This window comes from Pantherophis guttatus, chromosome 4, assembly GCF_059756535.1.
Source record: "Pantherophis guttatus breed Tessera chromosome 4, ASM5975653v1, whole genome shotgun sequence".
In the NCBI taxonomy this organism is placed as follows: Eukaryota; Metazoa; Chordata; class Lepidosauria; order Squamata; family Colubridae; genus Pantherophis; species Pantherophis guttatus.
Window position 1 is genome coordinate 6,840,878 of NC_142066.1, and position 20,349 is coordinate 6,861,226.

Sequence of the window (20,349 nt, forward strand, 5' to 3'; positions counted from 1 at the left end):
CATTTGTCAGAAATGGTGTTGGGTCTCCTGCTTGGGTGGAGGGTTGGACTAGATGACCTACAAGGTCCCTTCTAACTCTGTTAATCTGTAATTAATTAGATATTAGAGGACCACCAGTGGTAGAAGTGGAATTGATTTGAGTCTTTAATAATGGCTTAGTATATATTGACAGGGGATGCGGTGGCTCAGTGGCTAACATGTTGAGTTTGTCAATCGAAAGGTCGGCAGTTCAGCAGTTCAAATCCCTAGTGCCGCGTAATGGGGTGAGCTCCCATTACTTGTCCCAGCTTCTGCCAACCTAGCAGTTCGAAAGCATGTAAACAATGCAAGTAGAAAAATAGGGACCACCTTTGGTGGGAAGGTAACAACATTCCATGTGCCTTTGGCATTTAGTTATGCCAGCCACATGACCACAGAGACGTCTTCGGACAGCACTGGCTCTTTGGCTTTGAAACGGAGATGAGCACCACCCCCTAGAGTTGGGAACGACTAGCACATATGTGTGAGGGGAACCTTTACCTTTACTTTATACATCGACTCAAAGACTTTGGTGATTTATGTGTGCAAAACAAAGGCAAAAAAAATTCCTTTCATTTCTTTCATGCTAAGTTAATGCAATGTGCAATCCAGATCTCAACATTAACTAAATGGAGAAACATGATAAATGGAAGATTTGAGTGAAAGCCAGCATTTATACTTCACATTAGTAGCTGCAAATGTTTTTCTCCTTTAGGAAACAAACATTTTCTGCTTAGGACAGCCCAGGATATGTAAATGATGGCATTGTAAGTGTGAATGATAGTATTTACAATTGCAACAGCTATTATGATCCTAATATATACATTATCTCGTGAGATAAGATTTAATGGTCTCAAATATTAAATTAAATTTACATATGTATGTGAGTATACACCATGAAATAAATATGACAATATGAATGTGAAAAGTGGATTTTCCATTTTAGACGAGACAAAAAGCTTTTGTTTGGCAAATAACCTCAGTTCCCAATGGACTGCAGAACGTTTATGTAAAACCTTTGTAAATGTATTACTGTTGGGTCATATATTGTTGTTGTTAGTTGCGAAGTCATGTCCGACCCATTGTGGCCCCACCTAGGCCTTCCTGTCCTCTACCATTCCCCGGGGGTCCATTTAAGCTCATGGCTACTGCTTCAATGACTCCATCCAGACACCTCATTCTCTGTCGTCCCCTTCTTCTTTTGCCCTCAATCTTTCCCAGCATTAGGCTCTTCTCCAGTGAGTCCTTCCTTCTCATTAGGTGGCCAAAGTATCTGAGTTTCATCTTCAGATCTGGCCTTCTAAAGAGCAGTCAGGGTTGATCTCCTCTAGGACTGACCGGTTTGATTGCCTTGAAGTCCAAGGGACTCGCAGGAATCTTCTCCAGCACCAGAGTTCAAAGGCCTCAATTTTTTGGCACTCAGCCTTCCTTATGGTCCAACTTTCACAGCCATACATTGCAACTGGGAAAACCATTGCCTTAACTATACGCACTTTTGTTGACAGAGTGATGTCTCTGCTTTTTAGTATGCTGGGGTCATGTATAGCATGTATGTATTTGTTTCTTTTTCAGTTTTATTTTGTTTTTATAATTCTGTCGTCTCAAAATGTATGTGGACACTTTTTCTCCTGGTTTAACTTTAAAAAAAAAATCATGTTTTGATGTTCTTGGGGAAAAAATAACTTAAGTTCCCATAAACTCAGATTTCAGAGCTACAAGTAAATCATGATGGTAAGCTTGGTAACCTTTTAGGAAAGATAAAGAAACTTATAATTATTTCAATTTTTTAATCTTACCAACCTAAAAGCTTATGTATAAAAATAGAAAATAAAAATAAAAATTTAAAAAAAATAAACAAATAAAAATAAAAAAGTATTTAAACATGCCTTCTTATCAGTTGTTCCCTGTTGTTTAAATCAGGCCTCAAAACAATAATATAACACTTGGGGAAAAAGATGCAACCTAGGAGCCCAGCACTGGAGGATAAAATGGAGAAGATCTCCACAGCCACCATGGCTTTTCCCCTGGTGCTCAGGTACGTTGGGACAAAAGAGACCCACACACTGCAAAAGGCCAACATGCTGAAGGTGATGAACTTGGCTTCATTAAAGCTGTCAGGCAGTTTACGAGCCTGGAAAGCCACAAAGAAGCTGGCAAATGAAAGGAAGGCCATATAGCTCAGGACACAATAAAACGTAACAACTGACCCTTCATTGCATTGTAGAACCATTTCTTCAGGGACTGAATGCATGTCTAATTCTGGGAATGGGGGAGAGGTGGACAACCACACAGTACAAATGCTAGCTTGGACTAGAGAGCAGAGAAGGACAATAGAAACAGCCAGTCTTTTCCCCACCCATGTCCTCATCCGAGATCCTGGTTTGGTGGCCTTGAAGGCAAGAGAAACAAGGATGGTTTTGGCCAACACACAAGAGATGGACAATGAGAAGATGATGCCAAACGCAGGCTGTCTGAGGAGACAGGTGACTCTCCCAGGTTGTCCAAGAAAAAGGAAAGGGCAGAGGAAGCAGAACAGAAGGGAGATGAGGAGGGTGTAGGTGAGATCTCGATTATTGGCTTTGACAATGGGACTGTCTTTGTGCTTAATAAATGTTCCCAACACCCATGTCGTGGTAAGGAAGAAGAAAGTAGCAACAATGGCTAAACTGAGTCCTAAAACTTCTTTATAAAACAAGAAGTTAATTGTTTTCATGATACATCCATCTTTCTTATGGTTTACATATTGATCATCAGGACATTGAAAGCAAGCAGCAGTGTCTGAAAGAGAAAAAAAAAGATTCATAAGAATTATAATTGTGAATTTTCATTTTTATCCACACCCTGATATTTATATGTTTGGTACAAAATATACAACCCGCATTAGGAAAATATATTTAAACCTCTCCCTATGTATGGTTTGTGTGTTGTTGGAATTAAGTCAAGGATTCCTTTAAAAACGTACAAAAGTATAGCAAACCCCAGGAATATCACCATCCATGTTTCTTTTAAAACTTCCTTTCTTGTGTTTACCCCATAAGGAGAATATGACTGGAAATAAAAAAGAATTGATTTTAAATAGGGAATAATTTATTTATATTCTTCCTAACATCTACAGTATAATATTTGCATTATTGCGACAATAAATGCTTCATTAGTTTGTCCTGTTTCCTCTGACAGAGGTGGTATTCAGCCGGTTCATCAGAACCGGTAGCGGAAATCGTCCACCCACCCCAGCTCTATGCCATCCTATTTAGGAATGTTTTTGAGGCTGGGCGCATATTGGGAAGGCGCATGTGCCAGTAAACTGCATGCACAGAAGGCCAGGCACATGCGTGGATGGGGTTAGGGTGCGCGCACACATTTGTGAACCTGTAGGGAAAGTAAGTGTATACTTACTTATAGTAAGTGTATACTTACTATACCACCCCTGGTCCCCAAAAAATAATTATTTACTTTTATAAATTTCATTTTGATATTTTGAGAGTGTTCTTATATAATTGGGCACATTGTATTGTGTGTTTCTGTATTTCTCATCAATAAGAATAGTTTTCACTGAAAAAACAATTCTTCCTCCTTCCTCCTTCCTCCTTCCTCCTTCCTTCCTGCTTGCCTGCCAGCCATTTAAGTCACGGGTGGGTTCTACTTACCTTTACTACTGGTTTGCAGTGGGGCCGCGCGCGCGCACTTTGCTTGCCTGCACGTGTGCTCTTCTGCGCATGCGCAGAAGCGTTTTGATGACATCGAGGTCGGTGGGCGGGGCCTCCTGCCAGTTTTACTACTGGTTCTATAGAACCGGTGCAAACCGGGGGCAACCCACCACTGATTTAAGTCCTTATAATAGCAAGAGCACTTAGATGTATAAGTGTACATCTAAGATGTATATCACTTCCTAGTGCTTTACACAGAGGTGGGTTTCACATAATTTTACCACCAGTTTATTGCACACTGAAAATGTGAGCGCTTTACTCATGCGCACGGCTTGCACACATGCACACGGCTTAGAAAACGTGGGTAAATAGGATGGCATAGTTCCAGGGTGGGTGGGCAGGCCCACTCACAGGTCACCACTATTGTGGCCCACCAAAGGCCAGTGGAGCTGGTGGCAGGTTCAGACAGGGAGGAGATTGGGGAGGAACATGGGCCAGTCCTGGAGTCGGGGGAAGGCTCTGATGAGTGCTCTGCGTTGGAGGCAGAGATGGGGCCAGGCTCGTCTGACAGTTGTCAGATGCCTTCGGAGTCGGACATCAGTGGGGCAGAAGAACAGCTGGAGCCTGTTCCCAATGTGTGCATGCACAGAGCTGCCAGGAGAAGGGAACAGCTAAGGAACAAGGGTCAACTCAGGAGTAAAGATACAGATGGATGGTGAATGTCACCCCCGCCCCCAAATAGGGAATAAAGAGGATCAAAAGGGGAGTGGAGTTTGCAGGAGACAATTAGTTCGCTTAATTGGTTCATGGCTCATTGCCAAGTTTTGAAGATATCGGCCTGGAAGCTCTCCAAGCCAGATAAGGTCTGTGACTATAAATTCTTTCTTGCTGGATGTGAATGAGAGGAATTCACAGTAACTTAATAAAAAGGGATTTTTGTCGGGACAAGGAGTCTGCTTCATGCTCTTGGGAAGCCTAGGTCAGAACAGCCGCTACCAGTTTACCAGAACTGGTTCAAACCGGCTGAATACCACCACCGGCTTTACAGCCCTCTCTAAGTGGTTTACAGAGTCGGCATATTGCCCTCAACAATCTGACTGCTCATTTTACTGATCTTGGAAGGATGGGTGACTGATACAACCTTGAGCGGGTTAGGCTCAAACTGTGGAAATGAGCACAGTCCGCCTGCATTCCTGCATTCTAAATATTGTGCCACCATCGCTACGTAATATACAGTATGCAGATATTTTAATTTTCTAATCATTTTGTTTCTTATATTTTGTCTGTATTTGACAAAAAGAAAGTTCTGAAATGATCACATTTTTTTGCTCCCCTTGTGCACTCTTCATGGTTATTATTTTTCAAATTGCTATTAGGATGGTTGTTTGATTATAAAAAGCCTAACCCATTCCTGGACATTTTATTTAATTAATTAAAACATTGTTGTAATCATTGTTATGTCATCATCATTATCATCATTGGCATCCTTCAGTCTCAAGAGACTATAGTATCGTGCTCTGGAAAGAGGTCCTAAAACAGCATCTAGCATGACTAAAAAGGCCAATTCGAGAGTGGCCATCCCTTCCACACTGAGGGCAGATACATTCCGTCCCCTGCCCAGCCCTCAGATTTCGCTGGTTCCGGGACTGCCTCTTTGCCTCAGCCTGCCGAACAAGTGTCTCTTCGAATTGGAGAAGGCCATGCTGCGTCTTTAGCCTCCAAGCTGAACGATCAGAGGTCAAGGTTTCCCAGTTGTCAATGTCCATTCCCAGGGCCTTTAGGTCCCTCTTGCAGATATCTTTATATCGCAGCTGTGGTCATCATCAACACTTGAAAATTCCATGGTTAGAACCTATCATTTCTAATCTTATGAATTTAATTGCATTTCCCCATTTAATTTCTGAATAAAATCTCACGAAGGCACGACTGGAAAATTTAATGAGCTGATTTCATTTCATTTCATTAACTGATTTAATCAGCACCACAAACCGTACAGCCACAAAATCAGAAGATTTTTTTTTTTAACTTACCCATTTCTTTAGAGATTTTCCCTTCTGGACATGGAACACAATCGTAACAGCAGAATTTTTTCCCTTCATTCTTCCTTTTTTGATAACCAGGGTGACAATAGTCGTTGCACAGAGAAATGGGAAGCACCTAGTTTTCAATGTTAAAATGTTGGCAGAAGATTTATTGTTTTGAAGAAAAATGATTTTCTACCTTCCATGCCTTCCCTGATCTTTGCAGTTTCTGCCTCCAGCATATCCTAGCTTTCTCTTCCATTCCTGCCACGGAGAGGCACCTGCGGAGGCTGGAACCTGCGGAGATTGGGGAAGGTCCTGCCCCCGCACATGCATGGCAGAGACCCAAAGATCAGCTGGCCGGTGGGAGGCACGCGTGCATGCAAGGTGGAGCTGGGTTGGGGAGAGAGCTGGCATGCCCACAGAGAGGGCTCTGCATGCCACTTGTGGCACGTGTGCCATAGGTTCACCATCACGGGTATAAGTTCTCCTGCTAGAGCAGTGGGTTGAACTAGAAAACCTCCAAGGTCCCTTCCAACTCTATTATGTCATTTCTTAATCCTGTTAATCTTCACGAATTGCCGAGAAGGATAAAAGTAGATAGGAACCCATCTGAGAAACGTTCATACAAACATTCCTTGAAACAATACCTGGTTAAATGATCTATGCCAGATTATCATGTCTTCATTTATGTCTAATTCCTTTCCACTCAGAGCATCTGGATCCACTTTTCCAACCTTTCGTCTCTGGAAGGTGGAATTGGGAAAGGTGACTATGTTGATGATATCAAATAGCCCTTCCATCTTCTTTTGATCATAAAAAACCAAGGCCTCTCCAAGCGAATTATTGAACTTCATGTCTTTAAGAAATTGGTGGAGCTATATTATTGGGATTTTAAAAAAAAATAATAGAAAAATGAAGAATAGAAAGGTATGAGTCATTTAATCTTGGTTGTAATATACCTTTCAGGGAGACACTCTGAAAACATGGGAAATCCACTTCTGTACCCCTTTGAGAACCTGTTGACAAGCCTCTGCATATGCAGGTAATAAGAAGGATCAGATAGTTTGAGCAATTGTCAAATAAGGGATAAAATGGATTCTATGCCAGCAATTTAACAACCGGTTCGCCCAAACCGGTGTTCTGTCCCCAACCACACGCACACACACCAACAGACATTCAAGAGTTAAAGACCAAAACAGCTGGCAAAATCCTCTTCCTTATGATAACGGAACTTGGCAACAACCTAGTGGCTGCCTGCCAAGAGTTTATTATTTATGAAGAGGAGAGATAACTTCTTCCCACTTCTGGTACATCAAAAGAAACAGCTCAATAATTACGGAGTCAATCAAGTCCAGAGATAATCCAGCAAAGTCTGTAGCAAAAGTCCGGCAATGCAGAATGGCATGGAAGCTTTCAGCTTTGTTCGTCACAAGGTTTGACTGGCCACCACGCTCCCTTTTATATCCTGTGGGGTGTGGTCCAGTGACTCAACCTAATCTCGGGCACACCTTTTTTTCTGTTGTGCGCGCTTATCTCTGCGACGCTGGCATGGATCCAGCCAAGACTTATTACCCTCATCACTGTCCATCTGTGGCTGCGTGGACGTGCTTGGCCCCGGCCCTATCTCTTGCTCTTCGGCGGACACCGAAGGCATTGCCAGAGAGGAGGGTCCTGGAGAGGGAGGCCTTGCCAACTCCTCTCCTTCACTCTCAGAGTCCTCTCCTGCCGATGACACAGGCTCAGGTAACAGAGCCACAACAACCGGCCTGAACAGACTGAATCCCACCACTGGTGATATGTCTAAAATGCTACAGGGTTTGAAAACCAGGCCCTGGATCTTAATTCATTTAAGCCATCCTTGCATCCTGAAGATGTCCAGGGAACGTAATAGAAGACATAGTAAAGTGATGGAAATAAAATTATACACCTAAATATTACCAAAGGACAGATGTTCATTTTAATAACTGCTTCTTCCTTGTTGGAATCACATCACCCTAACTATGAACTAGTGGTGAAATCCAAATTCTTTTACTACCGGTTCTGTGGGTGTGATTTGGTGGGTGTGGTAGGGAAAGGATACTGCAAAATCTCCATTCCCACCCCACTCCAGGGGAAAGACACTGCAAAATCCCCATTCCCTCCCCACTCCTGGGGGAAGGATATTGCAAAATCTCCATTCCCACTCCATTCTGGGGCCAGCCAGAGGTGGTATTTGCTGGTTCTCCAAACTACTCAAAATTTCCGCTACCGGTTCTCTGAACTGCTCAAAATTTCCGCTACTGGTTCTCCAGAACCTGTCAGAACCTGCTGTATTTCACCCCTGCTTTGAACTTTACCTTTATCTAGTATAAAGTAGTTGTAGCACACAATTCACCTGCCATGGTTGTGCGTCTTCATATCCCGATAATTGGTGCCTCACCAAATTCCTGGGGTTAGATCGAAGTAAGAAGAGAGCATGTAAAGCTTCAGCCAATACATAAACAGCATTATAAATACTATAGCTGTGCCCAGTCAATTGCACCTCGAAAAGTGCCCCAGGAATGTTCTCCAGCCTCTCCTCTCCGGTACAAGTGTCATCATCCAGAAGAGTCATAGGAGGAGATGGCAATGAACAATCAAATACTTGTTCCCAGAAAAGTGGGAAAAACCCATCTTCTTGAATCCAAGGAGGCTTCATGACCTTCAGGAATTCCTTGAACCCTGGAATGTCTCTGGAGTGAATGGTTAAAAAAATGGCCCCATCAAAGAGCTGCCGATCCCATTTTCTTTGCATTCCTGTTAATATGTAATCCATCTGGGCAGTCATGATCCACACTTTCCCCAAAGAACTCTGCCCATGTCCGGGATCGATCCAAAAAATGATACTCGTCACCCATATAACCGACAAAGATTCTCCGCAGATGATAAAGGTGTTGATCTGTTTGGTAGTGATTTGGTTGTAAATGTTTTTCCCTTTCTTCATCATCTCAAATAATTTATCCCAGTAAGTTAAGAAAGGAATTCTTTGTGTACAAGCAGAGCAGATTCCGTGCTGGGAAAAGAGGGACTCCATGGTCTGCAGAAAATAATCTCCGTGCCTATTATCAATAGCAAGGAGCCCAACCCATCTCCACCCAAAATGCTGAAGCAGTCGGATAATCCCAATATATTGGGTGGACTCATTTGGGACCATGGAGTAATAGAAGGGAATCTCAGCGCTATGAATATCCTGCGGGGTAAATGACCCATATGTAAGCTAAAAGAAAAGAAACACATATTATACTGTCAATACCAGCATCTATTTCTTACATATTTAGTTTTGCATGTACTGACAGCAGCAAGGATTGCATTTGCAAATATTGGAAAACTGAGAACACCCCGTCAGATGAGGATGCAATTCGGAAAATGTTAGATTGTGCTGAGATGGACAGACTGACTTTAAAACTAAAAGACAGAGAAGGCAGAATATTACTTGATACGGAATAGATTCTATGAGTGGTTAGAGAGAAGAGGTAGAAATTAGATTATTGCTATGTATGAATTAAATATAAAGATGATTTATCATTTATAAATATGCCAATATAATTAACAAAATTATAAATAAGCCAATATAAAGAGAAATTTAGCCAAACTATTCTGTTACGTTATCACTATTGCTACTAGTATATGTGTTAATATTTCTTTTTGTCTTTTCCTTGTTTTTTCTTTTGTAAATGATACACCCTGACGATACACAGAATTCAAAATGTTTATGAATAAAATAAATTAAAAAAACCCATCTATTTCTCTTTTGCTATTTGTGAAACTAATACTGGTCAACATTGATCAGATTGTTGAGCTATGTGGACATTATTCAGAGACAATCAATTTTTTTTAAATATAAAAGTTATTATTTTTTAAAAAAAGATAAACATACAATTTTCCCTTAAACAGCGTGTCATCTGGATACGAATAGCTCTGTGCAATAACCATTAAAATTTACAACAACATTCATTACATTAATATTAATTCTCTAATCTTACATTTGTAGTCTATTGAACAATTGAACATAGTAACTTATTCATTTTTCCCTCTTAACATATCTTCTAATAAGAATACAATAATAATATTGAGCATAATAATCCTAATAATAACAATTACAATGTTTACATCTCTATCTTGACATAGTTTCTACTCTTCTTTAATCTCTTTCTTTTATTTCCAACTTCCATTTTTATTCTATAACAATTGAATAAAATAATCCCCATATCATATAATATTCAGTTTGTCCTTTCTCCTTAATTGCAAGCATTAATCTGTTCATTTCTGCACATTCTAATATTTTCCTAATCACATTCTCATCAGCCGGGACCTCTTCACTTTTCCAATTTCATGCAAATACTATTCCAGCTGCGGTTAATACATGAATAAATATATGTTCTCTTTACTATAAATTTCAGGTAAAACCCCCAACAAAAATATTTCTGATTTTAAATCAATGTGCTGTTTTATCATCTTTTCCACCATGTATTTTTGTACAGTATTTTTTTGCTTCTACACATGTCCACCACATATGATAATAAGACCTAGGTATCAGGTGGTATATAGGGACGCGGTGGCTCAGTGGCTAAGATGCTGAGCTTGTCAATCGAAAGGTCGGCAGTTCAGCGGTTCAAATCCCTAGTGCCGCATAACGGGGTGAGCTCCCATTACTTGTCCCAGCTTCTGCCAACCTAGCAGTTTGAAAGCATGTAAAAAATGCAAGTAGAAAAATAGGGACCATCTTTGGTGGGAAGGTAACAGTGTTTTGTGCACATTTGGCATTTAGTCATGCCAGCCACATGACCATGGAGACATCTTCGGACAGCACTGGCTCTTCAACTTTGAAATGGAGATGAGCACTGCTCCCTAGAGTTGGGAATGACTAGCACATATGTGTGAGGGGAACCTTTATCTTTACCTTTACCTATCTGGTGGCACTTCCAACATTTGGCTGACTTATCTTTAAACATCTTTGCTAACCTCGCCGGTGCAAAGTGCCATCTATAAAACATTTTATACAGATTTTCTTTATATGCAGTTGACATCGTTAATTTGTAATTCCTGTCCCACAGTTTCTGCCATTTATCTAATTCTATTGTATGACCAAAACTGTTTTCCTGTGCAATCATTGAAAGACAATCAATTGTTGATAAACTTGCTTGAGAAAAAGAAAGGAGGAGGGAATTTTTATGCCTCCGTTCTCAAAGATCCTACCTGTGGAATCTTGTAAAACTGTAAAAGGTTAGCGATATAGGAGGAAGTTTCAAAGCTGAGTCCCCCAATGATGGAAATGAGATTCTTCCTGGTGTCACACTTATAGTTGGGGACAAATTTTTGTGACCTGAAGAGGAGGTCTATAGTAGTTCGATAGGTCATCATAGCATTGTAGTAGCTGTCATGGATATGGAAGCCAAGAGTGATGTTGGACAAGATTTTTGGATTCTCATTTATCTCCTTCACAGCAAAGACCAAGGAAAGGACATGCTGGTAGAATTTTGTCAGCGCTCTGAAAATAGGATAATTTATAGGTACCATTAACTACGTCTAGATTATTATCACAAGTGCTTCACTCCGTATGCATGTGTATATGAAATGGCGGATCCATTTCTATTGCTTAGTCTATGACAACTAACTAGAGGTTCTTGTCTAAAGTTTCACATAGTTCCTGACTGACAAAAATGTTCTTTGGTTTTGAAGAAGTAAAATTGTTCTGTTGTTGTCACGCTATAAACTAGTTCACAGGAAGCTCTATTTACAAGGTAGAAACTTCCACATTTCTTGTAGCTGTATATAATAATAATAGTAATAGCAATAGTAATAGTAATAATATAATTTCTAACAGTTAATAAAGTTCTAACAGCAAATGGGGAGAACATTGGTGAAGTCAACATCAGACGAGGAATCTTCCAGGGAGACTCACTTTCACCACTACCATTCAACATGACAATTCCATTGACAATAATCCTATGAAACACAAAACTGGGATACCAAATCTCATGTCAACATGGCAAGATAAACCATTTACTATACATGGATGACTTAAAAATGTATGCGAAAAGCCCCACTGAACTTAAATCAATATTCAACACAGTTCAACTGTTCAGCAGCAACATCAAAATGAACTTTGGACTTGAAAAATGTGCTATATTATCCATGCAGCAAGGAAAAATGGAAAAAATAGAAGGAATAGAACTGGGAAATGGAAACATAGTAAAAGCATTAGCAAAGGATGATGGTTACAAATACCTATGCATATTGGAAGCAGATATCGTCTTGAATGGAAACGTCAAAGAGTCAATACAAAAGGAATACATCAGGAGGGTCCACAAAATATTAAAATCAAAGCTGAATGCTGGAAACATAATTAAAGCCATTAATACATGGGCAGTTCCAGTGATACGCTACTCAGCTGGAATCATCAACTGGACTGTGGCTGAACTGGAAAACTTGGACCAGAAAACGCACAAACTTTTGAATATGTACCACGCTTTACATACACGAAGTGACATCGACAGGTTGTACCTGCCAAGAAAAATAGGGGGCAGAGGACTATTGCAAATCCATCAAACTGTAGAAGAAGAAAAACGAAGTTTGAATGATTATGTGAACCAAAGTACAGAAAAATTGCTGCAGGCTGTGAAGACAGAGAACATTATAAAAACAACAGAAACAAAGGCAGAATATAAGGAAAAACAGCTGGATGACAGATTAAATAGATGGAAAACCAAAGCTTTGGATGGACAGCACTTGAAAAACATTGAAGGAAAATGTGATGACAACTTTACATGGGCATGGCTTAAGATGGGAGCCATCAAGAAAGAAACAGAAGGTTTAATACTAGCTGCTCAAGAACAAGCACTACAAACTAATGCCATGAAAGCAAAGATACAGAAATCCACTGACAATCCAAACTGCTGACTTTGCAACAACAAAGTCAAAACTGTTTCACATTTAATATGTGAATGCAGCAAAATCTCACAAATTGGTTACAAAGCTAGACACGACCGAGTTGCTAAATTAATCCACTGGTCATTATGTAAAAAATACAACTTACCTGTATCCAAAAAGTCATGGAAACATAAAGTGGAAAAAGTTATAGAAAATGAGAAGATGAAGATCTTGTGGGACTTTCAAATACAGACAGATCATCATTTGGAACACAACATGCCAGATATCACAGTTGTTTAAAACTGAAATGTACAATTTAGTGACATTACAGTACCAGGAGATGCCAGAGTCAAAGAAAAAGAACTGGAAAAAATCATGAAATATTGCGACCTGGTCATCGAAACTCCACGGCTATGGATGAAACATGTAACAATGATACCCATTGTCATCGGGGCACTTGGTACCATGTCCAAGAATTTTATAAGATACATCAACAAATTGCAGCTTCCTGCAATAACACCAGCGGAACTGCAAAAAACTGTGCTACTTGGAATATCGTACATCTTAAGAAGGGACTTGGTTGATACCTAGGATGCTGGCAGCAACCTGTATCAACCATTAGCATCAGTCAGTGGTATTTGTGATGCATTTTGAAACTGAACATTCAATTTAAACATGAAACTCATGACTCATAAACTCATAAACACATAAATTTAAACTCATAAACACATAAATTTATACATGAAGCTCATGATTGAGTTTCATGTTTAATGAATAAAGTATATAATAATAATAATAATAATAATAATAATAATAATAATAATAATAAGAAGAAGAAGAAGAAGAAGAAGAAGAAGAAGAAGAAGAAGAAGAAGAAGAAGAAGAAGAAGAAGAAGAAGAAGAAGAAGAAGAAGAAGAAGAAGACGACATTGCAATACCTGGTGATGCACAAATTGAAGATAAGCAGCAAGAAAAAAATCACAAAGTACCGGGACTTACAAATTGAAGTTGAATGACTGTGGAAAAAGAAATTGTGTGTTGTCCCGATTGTAATTGGAGCCCTTGGAGCAATACCCAAAGGGCTACCCTGCTATTTAGAAATTCTAAATTTGCCGGACTTGAACATTTTGACTCTACAAAAAACCACCTTACTCAGAACAGCTTACATCCTCCAACGATACCTTAACAGTTCCTAGGTCCTTGGTTAGGACTCGAGCTGCTGAGCTATTAACCAGCCTCAAAGGCTGTGAATCTCACTAAAGATTAAATAATAATAATAATAATAATAATAATAATAATAATAAATAATAATAATAATACACTAGTGGCCAAAATTGTGGAAACTTTTTGGGAAAAGTGTATTTTTGAGGTTTGATGGCTAATAACACCACTTTTTTTGAGTTTCAAGATAATCCTATTCCACTGCTGGAATGGCCCAGACCTTAACCCAATTTAACATCTATGGAGCCAACTAAAGAAACTTGTTAGTCAGAAATGACACAGCAATAAAACCCACTTAATAGAAGCAATCATTCAATCTTGGTTTTACATCATAACAGCTGCAGAACTAAAAGACTTGGTTCACTCCATGGGAAGATGTTGTAAGGCCATCATTCATGCTAAATTCATGCTTACCCAACTAAGTATTAACTGAGGTGATAATTTTTGTATATCTCATTTTTTCTATGGGGATAATTTTTATATATCTCGTTTTTTTCTACATGTTTCACTTGTCTTCTTTATACTGTAACTGCTATTCTAATAGCAAATCCTTCATAAAGGTTATTACATTACATTCTTGATTAAATTATCTTTCCATTGATATATAACTTTATGGTACTACTCCAAAGAAAAGTGGTGTTATTAGCTAGTTTTAGAAAATACACTTTTCCCAAAAGGTTTCCACAATTTTGGCCACTGCTATAGTCTCCCTTTATTTCTTTGTTGGTAAATTTAAATTTAACACAAAATAGTTTGTTGCAGAAGAAACTGCCTGCAAAGGCTCCTGGACTGGAGCTGAAAGGCGGAATTGGAAGCAGTATGCTCCGTCCCATTTTTGGGTAGACCAGATTGCCTGATAGACCGGTCTCACTGGAAAAACACTTTAATATATATATTTTCCCCTAGGTATTCTCCTTTTGACATAAAGGAGATTTTAATCTATTGTTTCATCTTTCCAAACATAGAATTTAGTTGCATCTTTAAAAAAAACAATAGCTTTATTACACTCCATATTCAGAGTAAGCAAATCTTACGCTCTTCGCCAAATCATTCCTTGTTTTTTTCTATATATGTTGAATAGAATAGAATAGAATAGAATAGAATAGAATAGAATAGAATAGAATAGAATAGAATAGAATAGAATAGAACAGAATAGAATTTTTTATTGGCCAAGCGTCATTGGACACACAAGGAATTTGTCTTGGTGCATACGCTCTCAGTGTACATAAAAGAAAAGATATGTTGAATAGAATAGAATAACAGAGTTGGAAGGGAACTTGGAGGTCTTCTACTCTAACCCCCTGCTGAGGCAGGAAACCCTAAACCACTTCAGACAAATGGTTATCCAACAACTTCTTAAAAACTTCCAGTGTTGGAGCATTCACAACATCTGGAGGCAAGTTGTTCCACTGATTAATTGTTCTAACTGTCAGAAAATTTCTCCTTAGTTCTAAGTTGCTTCTCTCCTTGATTAGTTTCCACCCATTGCTTCTTGTCCTGCACTCAGGTGCTTTGGAGAATAGCTTGACTCCCTCTTCTTTGTGGCAGCCCCTGAGATATTGGAACTCTGCTATCATGTCTCCCCTAGTCCTTTTCATTAAACTAGACATACCCAGTTCCTGCAACCGTTCTTCATATGTTTCAGCCTCCAGTCCCCTCATCATCTCTGCACTCTTTCTGGTTGCTCTTCTCTGCACTCTTTCTAGAGTCTCAACATTTTTTTTTACATCGTAGCGACCAAAACTGAATGCAGTATTCCAAGTGTGGCCTTACCAAGGGATTATAAAGTAGTATTAACACTTCATGTGATGTTGCCACCTATTCTTTAGAGTTAAAAGCTGTTTTTAAAAAAGCACATGAAAACTCGATCTGGACAAGTAACTGCTTGAGTTTTCATGGAGTTTTGGGCTGTAGGCTAAAGAAGACTTTTGTGTTCTCATTAAGATACTTCATTTTGTTTTTAAGAAAATGACATGAGAAGGTGAATATAAATTGCTGGATCACAAATCTCTAAGACACACGGATTTAATAAAATGAAAACAATCTTTAAAAGATAACCTCAGTCTATTAAGAATAAATAAGAATAGAATTTACTGATTTGTTATTTTTTTTTAAAGAGAGCATCAACATACAAATTCAAACAAAGTTCATTTGAAAGACAGAATTAGAAATTTATCTACAGCGCTCTTTATAACTGAAAAGATTCTCTCTCTCTCTTTCTCTCATCTATCTATCTATCTATCTATCTATCTATCTATCTATCTATCTATCTATCTATCCCTATCTATCTATTTATCTATCTATCTATCTATCTATCTATCTATCTATCTATCTATCTATCTATCTATCTATACAGTATATCATCTTTCCAAACATAGAATTTTGTTGCATCATAAACAAACAATAGCATTATTACACTCCATATTCCATCATGCTGCATCTTTCATCAGAAAGGGTCCACATAATATAATCTAATAACAGAGTTGGAAGGGACCTTGGAGGTCTTCTAGTCCAACCCCCTGTTAGGCAGGAAACCCTACACCACGTCAGACAAATGGGAAGAAAATTTACTCACCCCCCCCCCTATTTATTACAATCCCTCTACCTAGAGATGCCACAAAGATGAAAAGATAAGAATTCCTTACTCTGGATTGCCAAAATATTCCCGAGAGGGATGCTGCTGAAATGAGAGTTCGTTGAAATGGTAGTTCGCCATGGATACCATTTCACCAATGACAAGGTCCCCTTCCTGGTACCATTCATTCGGGACAATTATGGGATCACCTGGATCACAGGGCAAAGATTGAACTCTTAAAAGTGGAAATAGGAGAAGAAAGAACATTTGGGCAGCAAATGCTCTCTAAGTATAGAACTTTCACTACCAGATCTTCCAATATTAGTCTGCGTTCACCGGTCTCAAAATTCCTATTAGGAGTAAGGATGAAGATTAAGTTTTAGCCCTGATTCTTCTTGCATATAGTGCTTATATGCAGACGTTCCAAATGGCACTGAACACAAATGAATTTTGGGGCAGTTGAAATCTCAGGGCTTGTGTGTCATTTTCTTCTCCTACCTAATCTCCATGGGAAAGACTGTTCCTTGATTTTCATTTCTCTAAAGTCTTAGTTAACTCCTACCCTCAAAACGACGCTATAGAGCACTGCACACCAGAATAACTAGACACTAGAACAGTTTTCTCCCGAACGCCATCACTCTGCTAAACAAATAATTCCCTCAACACTGTCAAACTAGTTATTAAGTCTGCATTACTGTTAATTTTCTCATCGTTCCTATCACCCATCTCCTCCCACTTATGACTGTATGACTGTAACCTTGTTGCTGGTATCCTTACGATTTATATTGACTGTTTCCTAATATGATTTGATTGCTTATTTGTTCCCTGTGACTATCATTAAGTGTTGTACCTTATGATTCTTGACGAATGTATTTTGTCTTTTTACGTACACTGAGAGCATAAGCACCAAGGCAAATTCCTTGTGTGTCCAATCACACTTGGCCAATAAAGAATTCTATTCTATTCTATTCTATTCTATTCTATTCTATTCTATTCTATTCTATTCTATTCTATTCTATTCTATTCTATTCTATTCCATTCCATTCCATTCCATTCCATGTTTTCTATTCTATTCTATTCTATTCTATTCTATTCTATTCTATTCTATTCTATTCTATTCTATTCTATTCTATTCTATTCTATTCTATTCTATTCCATTCCATTCCATTCCATTCCATTCTAGTGTTTACAGATTTTACGAAGAGAACAAATTATTATCTTTAGAATAATTCTAGCGGGGAACAAAATTATGCCTTCAGCATTTTTTTCTTCCACTGTTGGACATATATATATATATTTAAGGATATTGAATTTAATATGTCCTAATTTCTTTTCTCTTTGTGGCATGATAAGCCATGGTGGCACAGTGGTTAGAATGCAGTACTGCAGGCTACTTCTGCCGGCTGCCTGCAATTTGGTAGTTCAAATCTCACCAGGCTCAAGGTGGATCAGCCTTCCATCCTTCTGAGGTGGGTAAAATGAGGACCCAAATTGTTGGGGGCAATATGCTGACCAGAGGTAGGTTTCACATATTTTTACCACCGGTTCGCCCCGCGCGCGCACCTTCCACACGTGCACTTTGCTCACATGCACAGCTTGCATGCATGTGCCCGGCTTAGAAAATGTGGCTAAATAGGACGGCATAGCACCGGGGTGAGTGGGCAGGCCCATCCATCATTTCCACTACCGGTTTGCACAAACCGGTCTGAACCAGCTGAATGCCACCACAGATGCTGACTCTGTAAACCGCTTAGAGTGGGCTGTAAAGCATTGTAAAGTGGTATATAAGTCTAAGTGCTATTGCTATTTCTATGATAACTGGAAAAATTCAGAGGGGTATTTCAAAGCCATTCTCTGACTATTAAAACTTGGATGATTTTCTACTTTGGAAAAGTAAGAAAGAAAGGAGGGGAAAAAACCTCACCAAATAATAGAAAATCTGAGTAAAAGCCAGGATTTAAACTTTGCATCATTTAGTAACCGAAAATATGCATGTGCACCGGGCGGCTGCTCTTCCAGTTTCTAGCACTCCCGTCCACGTGAAGACCAGCTGGCTGGCATGCCGGAAGCTGGAAGAGCAATGGGCAGTGGCTTATGGGCCAAAGATGTGGAGAGGGGATCAAAGCGGTCACTTCCTAGGGGAGCAGAGCTGTTGGCCAGGACAGACGGGCTGGGGCTTCCTTCCCTCCCCATCCGAGCAGGCTTCTTGCGTGGCCCCAGCCCTCCACCCCATGGCACTGATGTGTGTCTGTAGTCACAAGCACTAGCCAGTTCAGGTGCACAGGGCAGCCAGGCAGCATTTGCTGGTGGGACAGCTGCCCACCCCATCTCCTGCTGCTGCCGCCAGGGGCAGTGGTGAAGGGATGGGGGCGGTTATCGCACTGCCGCTTCTGGCCAGGATGCTGGAGCAGCCAGGAGGAGGAGGAGTTGCCATCGGGGAGGCGAGCTGACCTAGGAGGGCCAAAGCAGAGCGCAGATCCTCATGCATGGAGACACCGCTGAGGGCCCAGCTCACCAGTAAGGGCCAGTCGCTCCTGCCCCTTGCCCTGCAGCTGCCACTGCTGTAACTGCTCTTCTGGGGCAGCAGGGCTGCACAGGAGCTGAGTCTGTGCAGGATGTACATCTGTCCGGCACCTGGGTAAGAGTCGCACTGGCCGGGAAGTGGTCACACTCTCTTGGCAGAAGTAGTCGGAGGGGGAAGAGTTCAGTGGTGGGTTGCCCCCGGTTCACACCAGTTCTATAGAACTGGTAGTAAAACTGGCAGGAGGCTCTGCCCACCAACCCCAACATCATCAAAACACTTCTGCACATGCCCCGCTGTGAACTGGTAGTAAAGGTAAGTAAAACCCACCCCTGGAAGGGCTGCACTGGCTTGTTCTCAGTGGCAGGCTGGAGTGAGTGCTTCATTGACACTCTTCTGGTTTCCAGTGCATGTATGTGCACCAGCCAGCTGGTCTTTGCACGCGCATGCCCACCAGAAACCATAAGACCAGGTGCGCCGGGCAGCTGCTCTTCTGGTTTCGGGCACACAGGGATGCGTGCATTCACATGCGCTCCCATTTCAGCACTCAGTGCCGAAAAGGTTCACCAACACTGGTCTATACTTTAAGAAAGGATGTAACTGGCACCCAAGACAAAGCTGTACAAAGACCCTCCTAGCCATGGCTGCCACCTGTTCTCTGAGCAGGACTTGTAAATCCAGGAAGATCCCTCAGATTGCACACCTGGTCTTTCTGAGGCAGTGCCACCCAATCTAACACCAAAATGTTATAGTCCTTGAACCAGTGGTGGGATTCAAAATTTTTTGCTACCGGTTCTGTGGGCATGGCTTGGTGGTCATGGCCAGGGGGTGTGACAGGCAGCACTCGGGCTCCTGCAACCCCCTGGGAGCAAAAATGTATGGGGGGAACAAGCCCTCCCATGCCCCATTTTGGGCCTAGGAGGCCTCCCTGAAGCCTCCTGGATGCCCCATTTTGAGCCTAGGAGGCTTCCCTGAAGCTTCCTGTGCACCCCATTTTGGGCCTAGGATTTTGGGCCTAGAGGCCTCCCTAAAGCCTCCTGGGAGCAAGAATGGGCTGTGGGGGGGGTGCCACCCCCTGTGCTCCATTTTGAGCCTAGGAGGCCTCCCTGAAGCCTCCTTGGAGTGAAAATGGGCCATGGGGAGGGTGCGCGGCCCACCCTGCACTCCATTTTGGGCCTCCTAGGCCTCCCTGCACTTACCTGGGAGCCAAAATGGGGCGTGTGGGGACTCCTGGAACGGGTGGGGCAGTAAGGGGTGGGGCCAGCCAGCAATTTAAGTACCGGTTTGCCCAAACCGGCCCAAACTGGATGAATCCCACCACTGCTTTGAACCAATAGTCCTTAAACTCCAGAACCACTCAGTTTTGACAACAGTTGAGATATTTTAGTTCTGTTTTCTTATTAAAACGTGTGTTTGCTTACAATGAGGGCAACATAATCAGCAAAAGTCAGCTAA

General features: G+C 40.8%; 1 protein-coding gene across 1 annotated transcript; it reads right to left on the reverse strand.

Moving 5' to 3' along the window:
• Positions 1-1,894: 1,894 nt before the first annotated feature.
• LOC148113638 (vomeronasal type-2 receptor 26-like) lies at positions 1,895-18,996 on the reverse strand. Its single transcript, XM_087892298.1, has 5 exons — positions 18,756-18,996; positions 16,444-16,582; positions 10,904-11,195; positions 8,186-8,924; positions 1,895-2,796 (listed from the first exon to the last, which is right to left on the reverse strand). Exons 1-5 carry the CDS (start codon positions 18,994-18,996, stop codon positions 1,895-1,897), a joined length of 2,313 nt encoding a protein of 770 aa, XP_087748424.1.
• Positions 18,997-20,349: the final 1,353 nt, after the last annotated feature.

Bases quoted from the DNA above. Each gene is read 5' to 3' on its own strand.
- LOC148113638 (XM_087892298.1), bottom strand. From the start codon at position 18,996: ATGTACATCCTGCACAGACTCAGCTCCTGTGCAGCCCTGCTGCCCCAG. The intron at 8,925-10,903 runs GTAGGATCTTTG...CTTTTCTTTTAG, and splicing joins AGTTTTACAAGATTCCACAG to CTTACATATGGGTCATTTAC. The intron at 2,797-8,185 runs GTATTTATAATG...TTTCTCTTTCAG, and splicing joins ATTGACTGGGCACAGCTATA to ACACTGCTGCTTGCTTTCAA.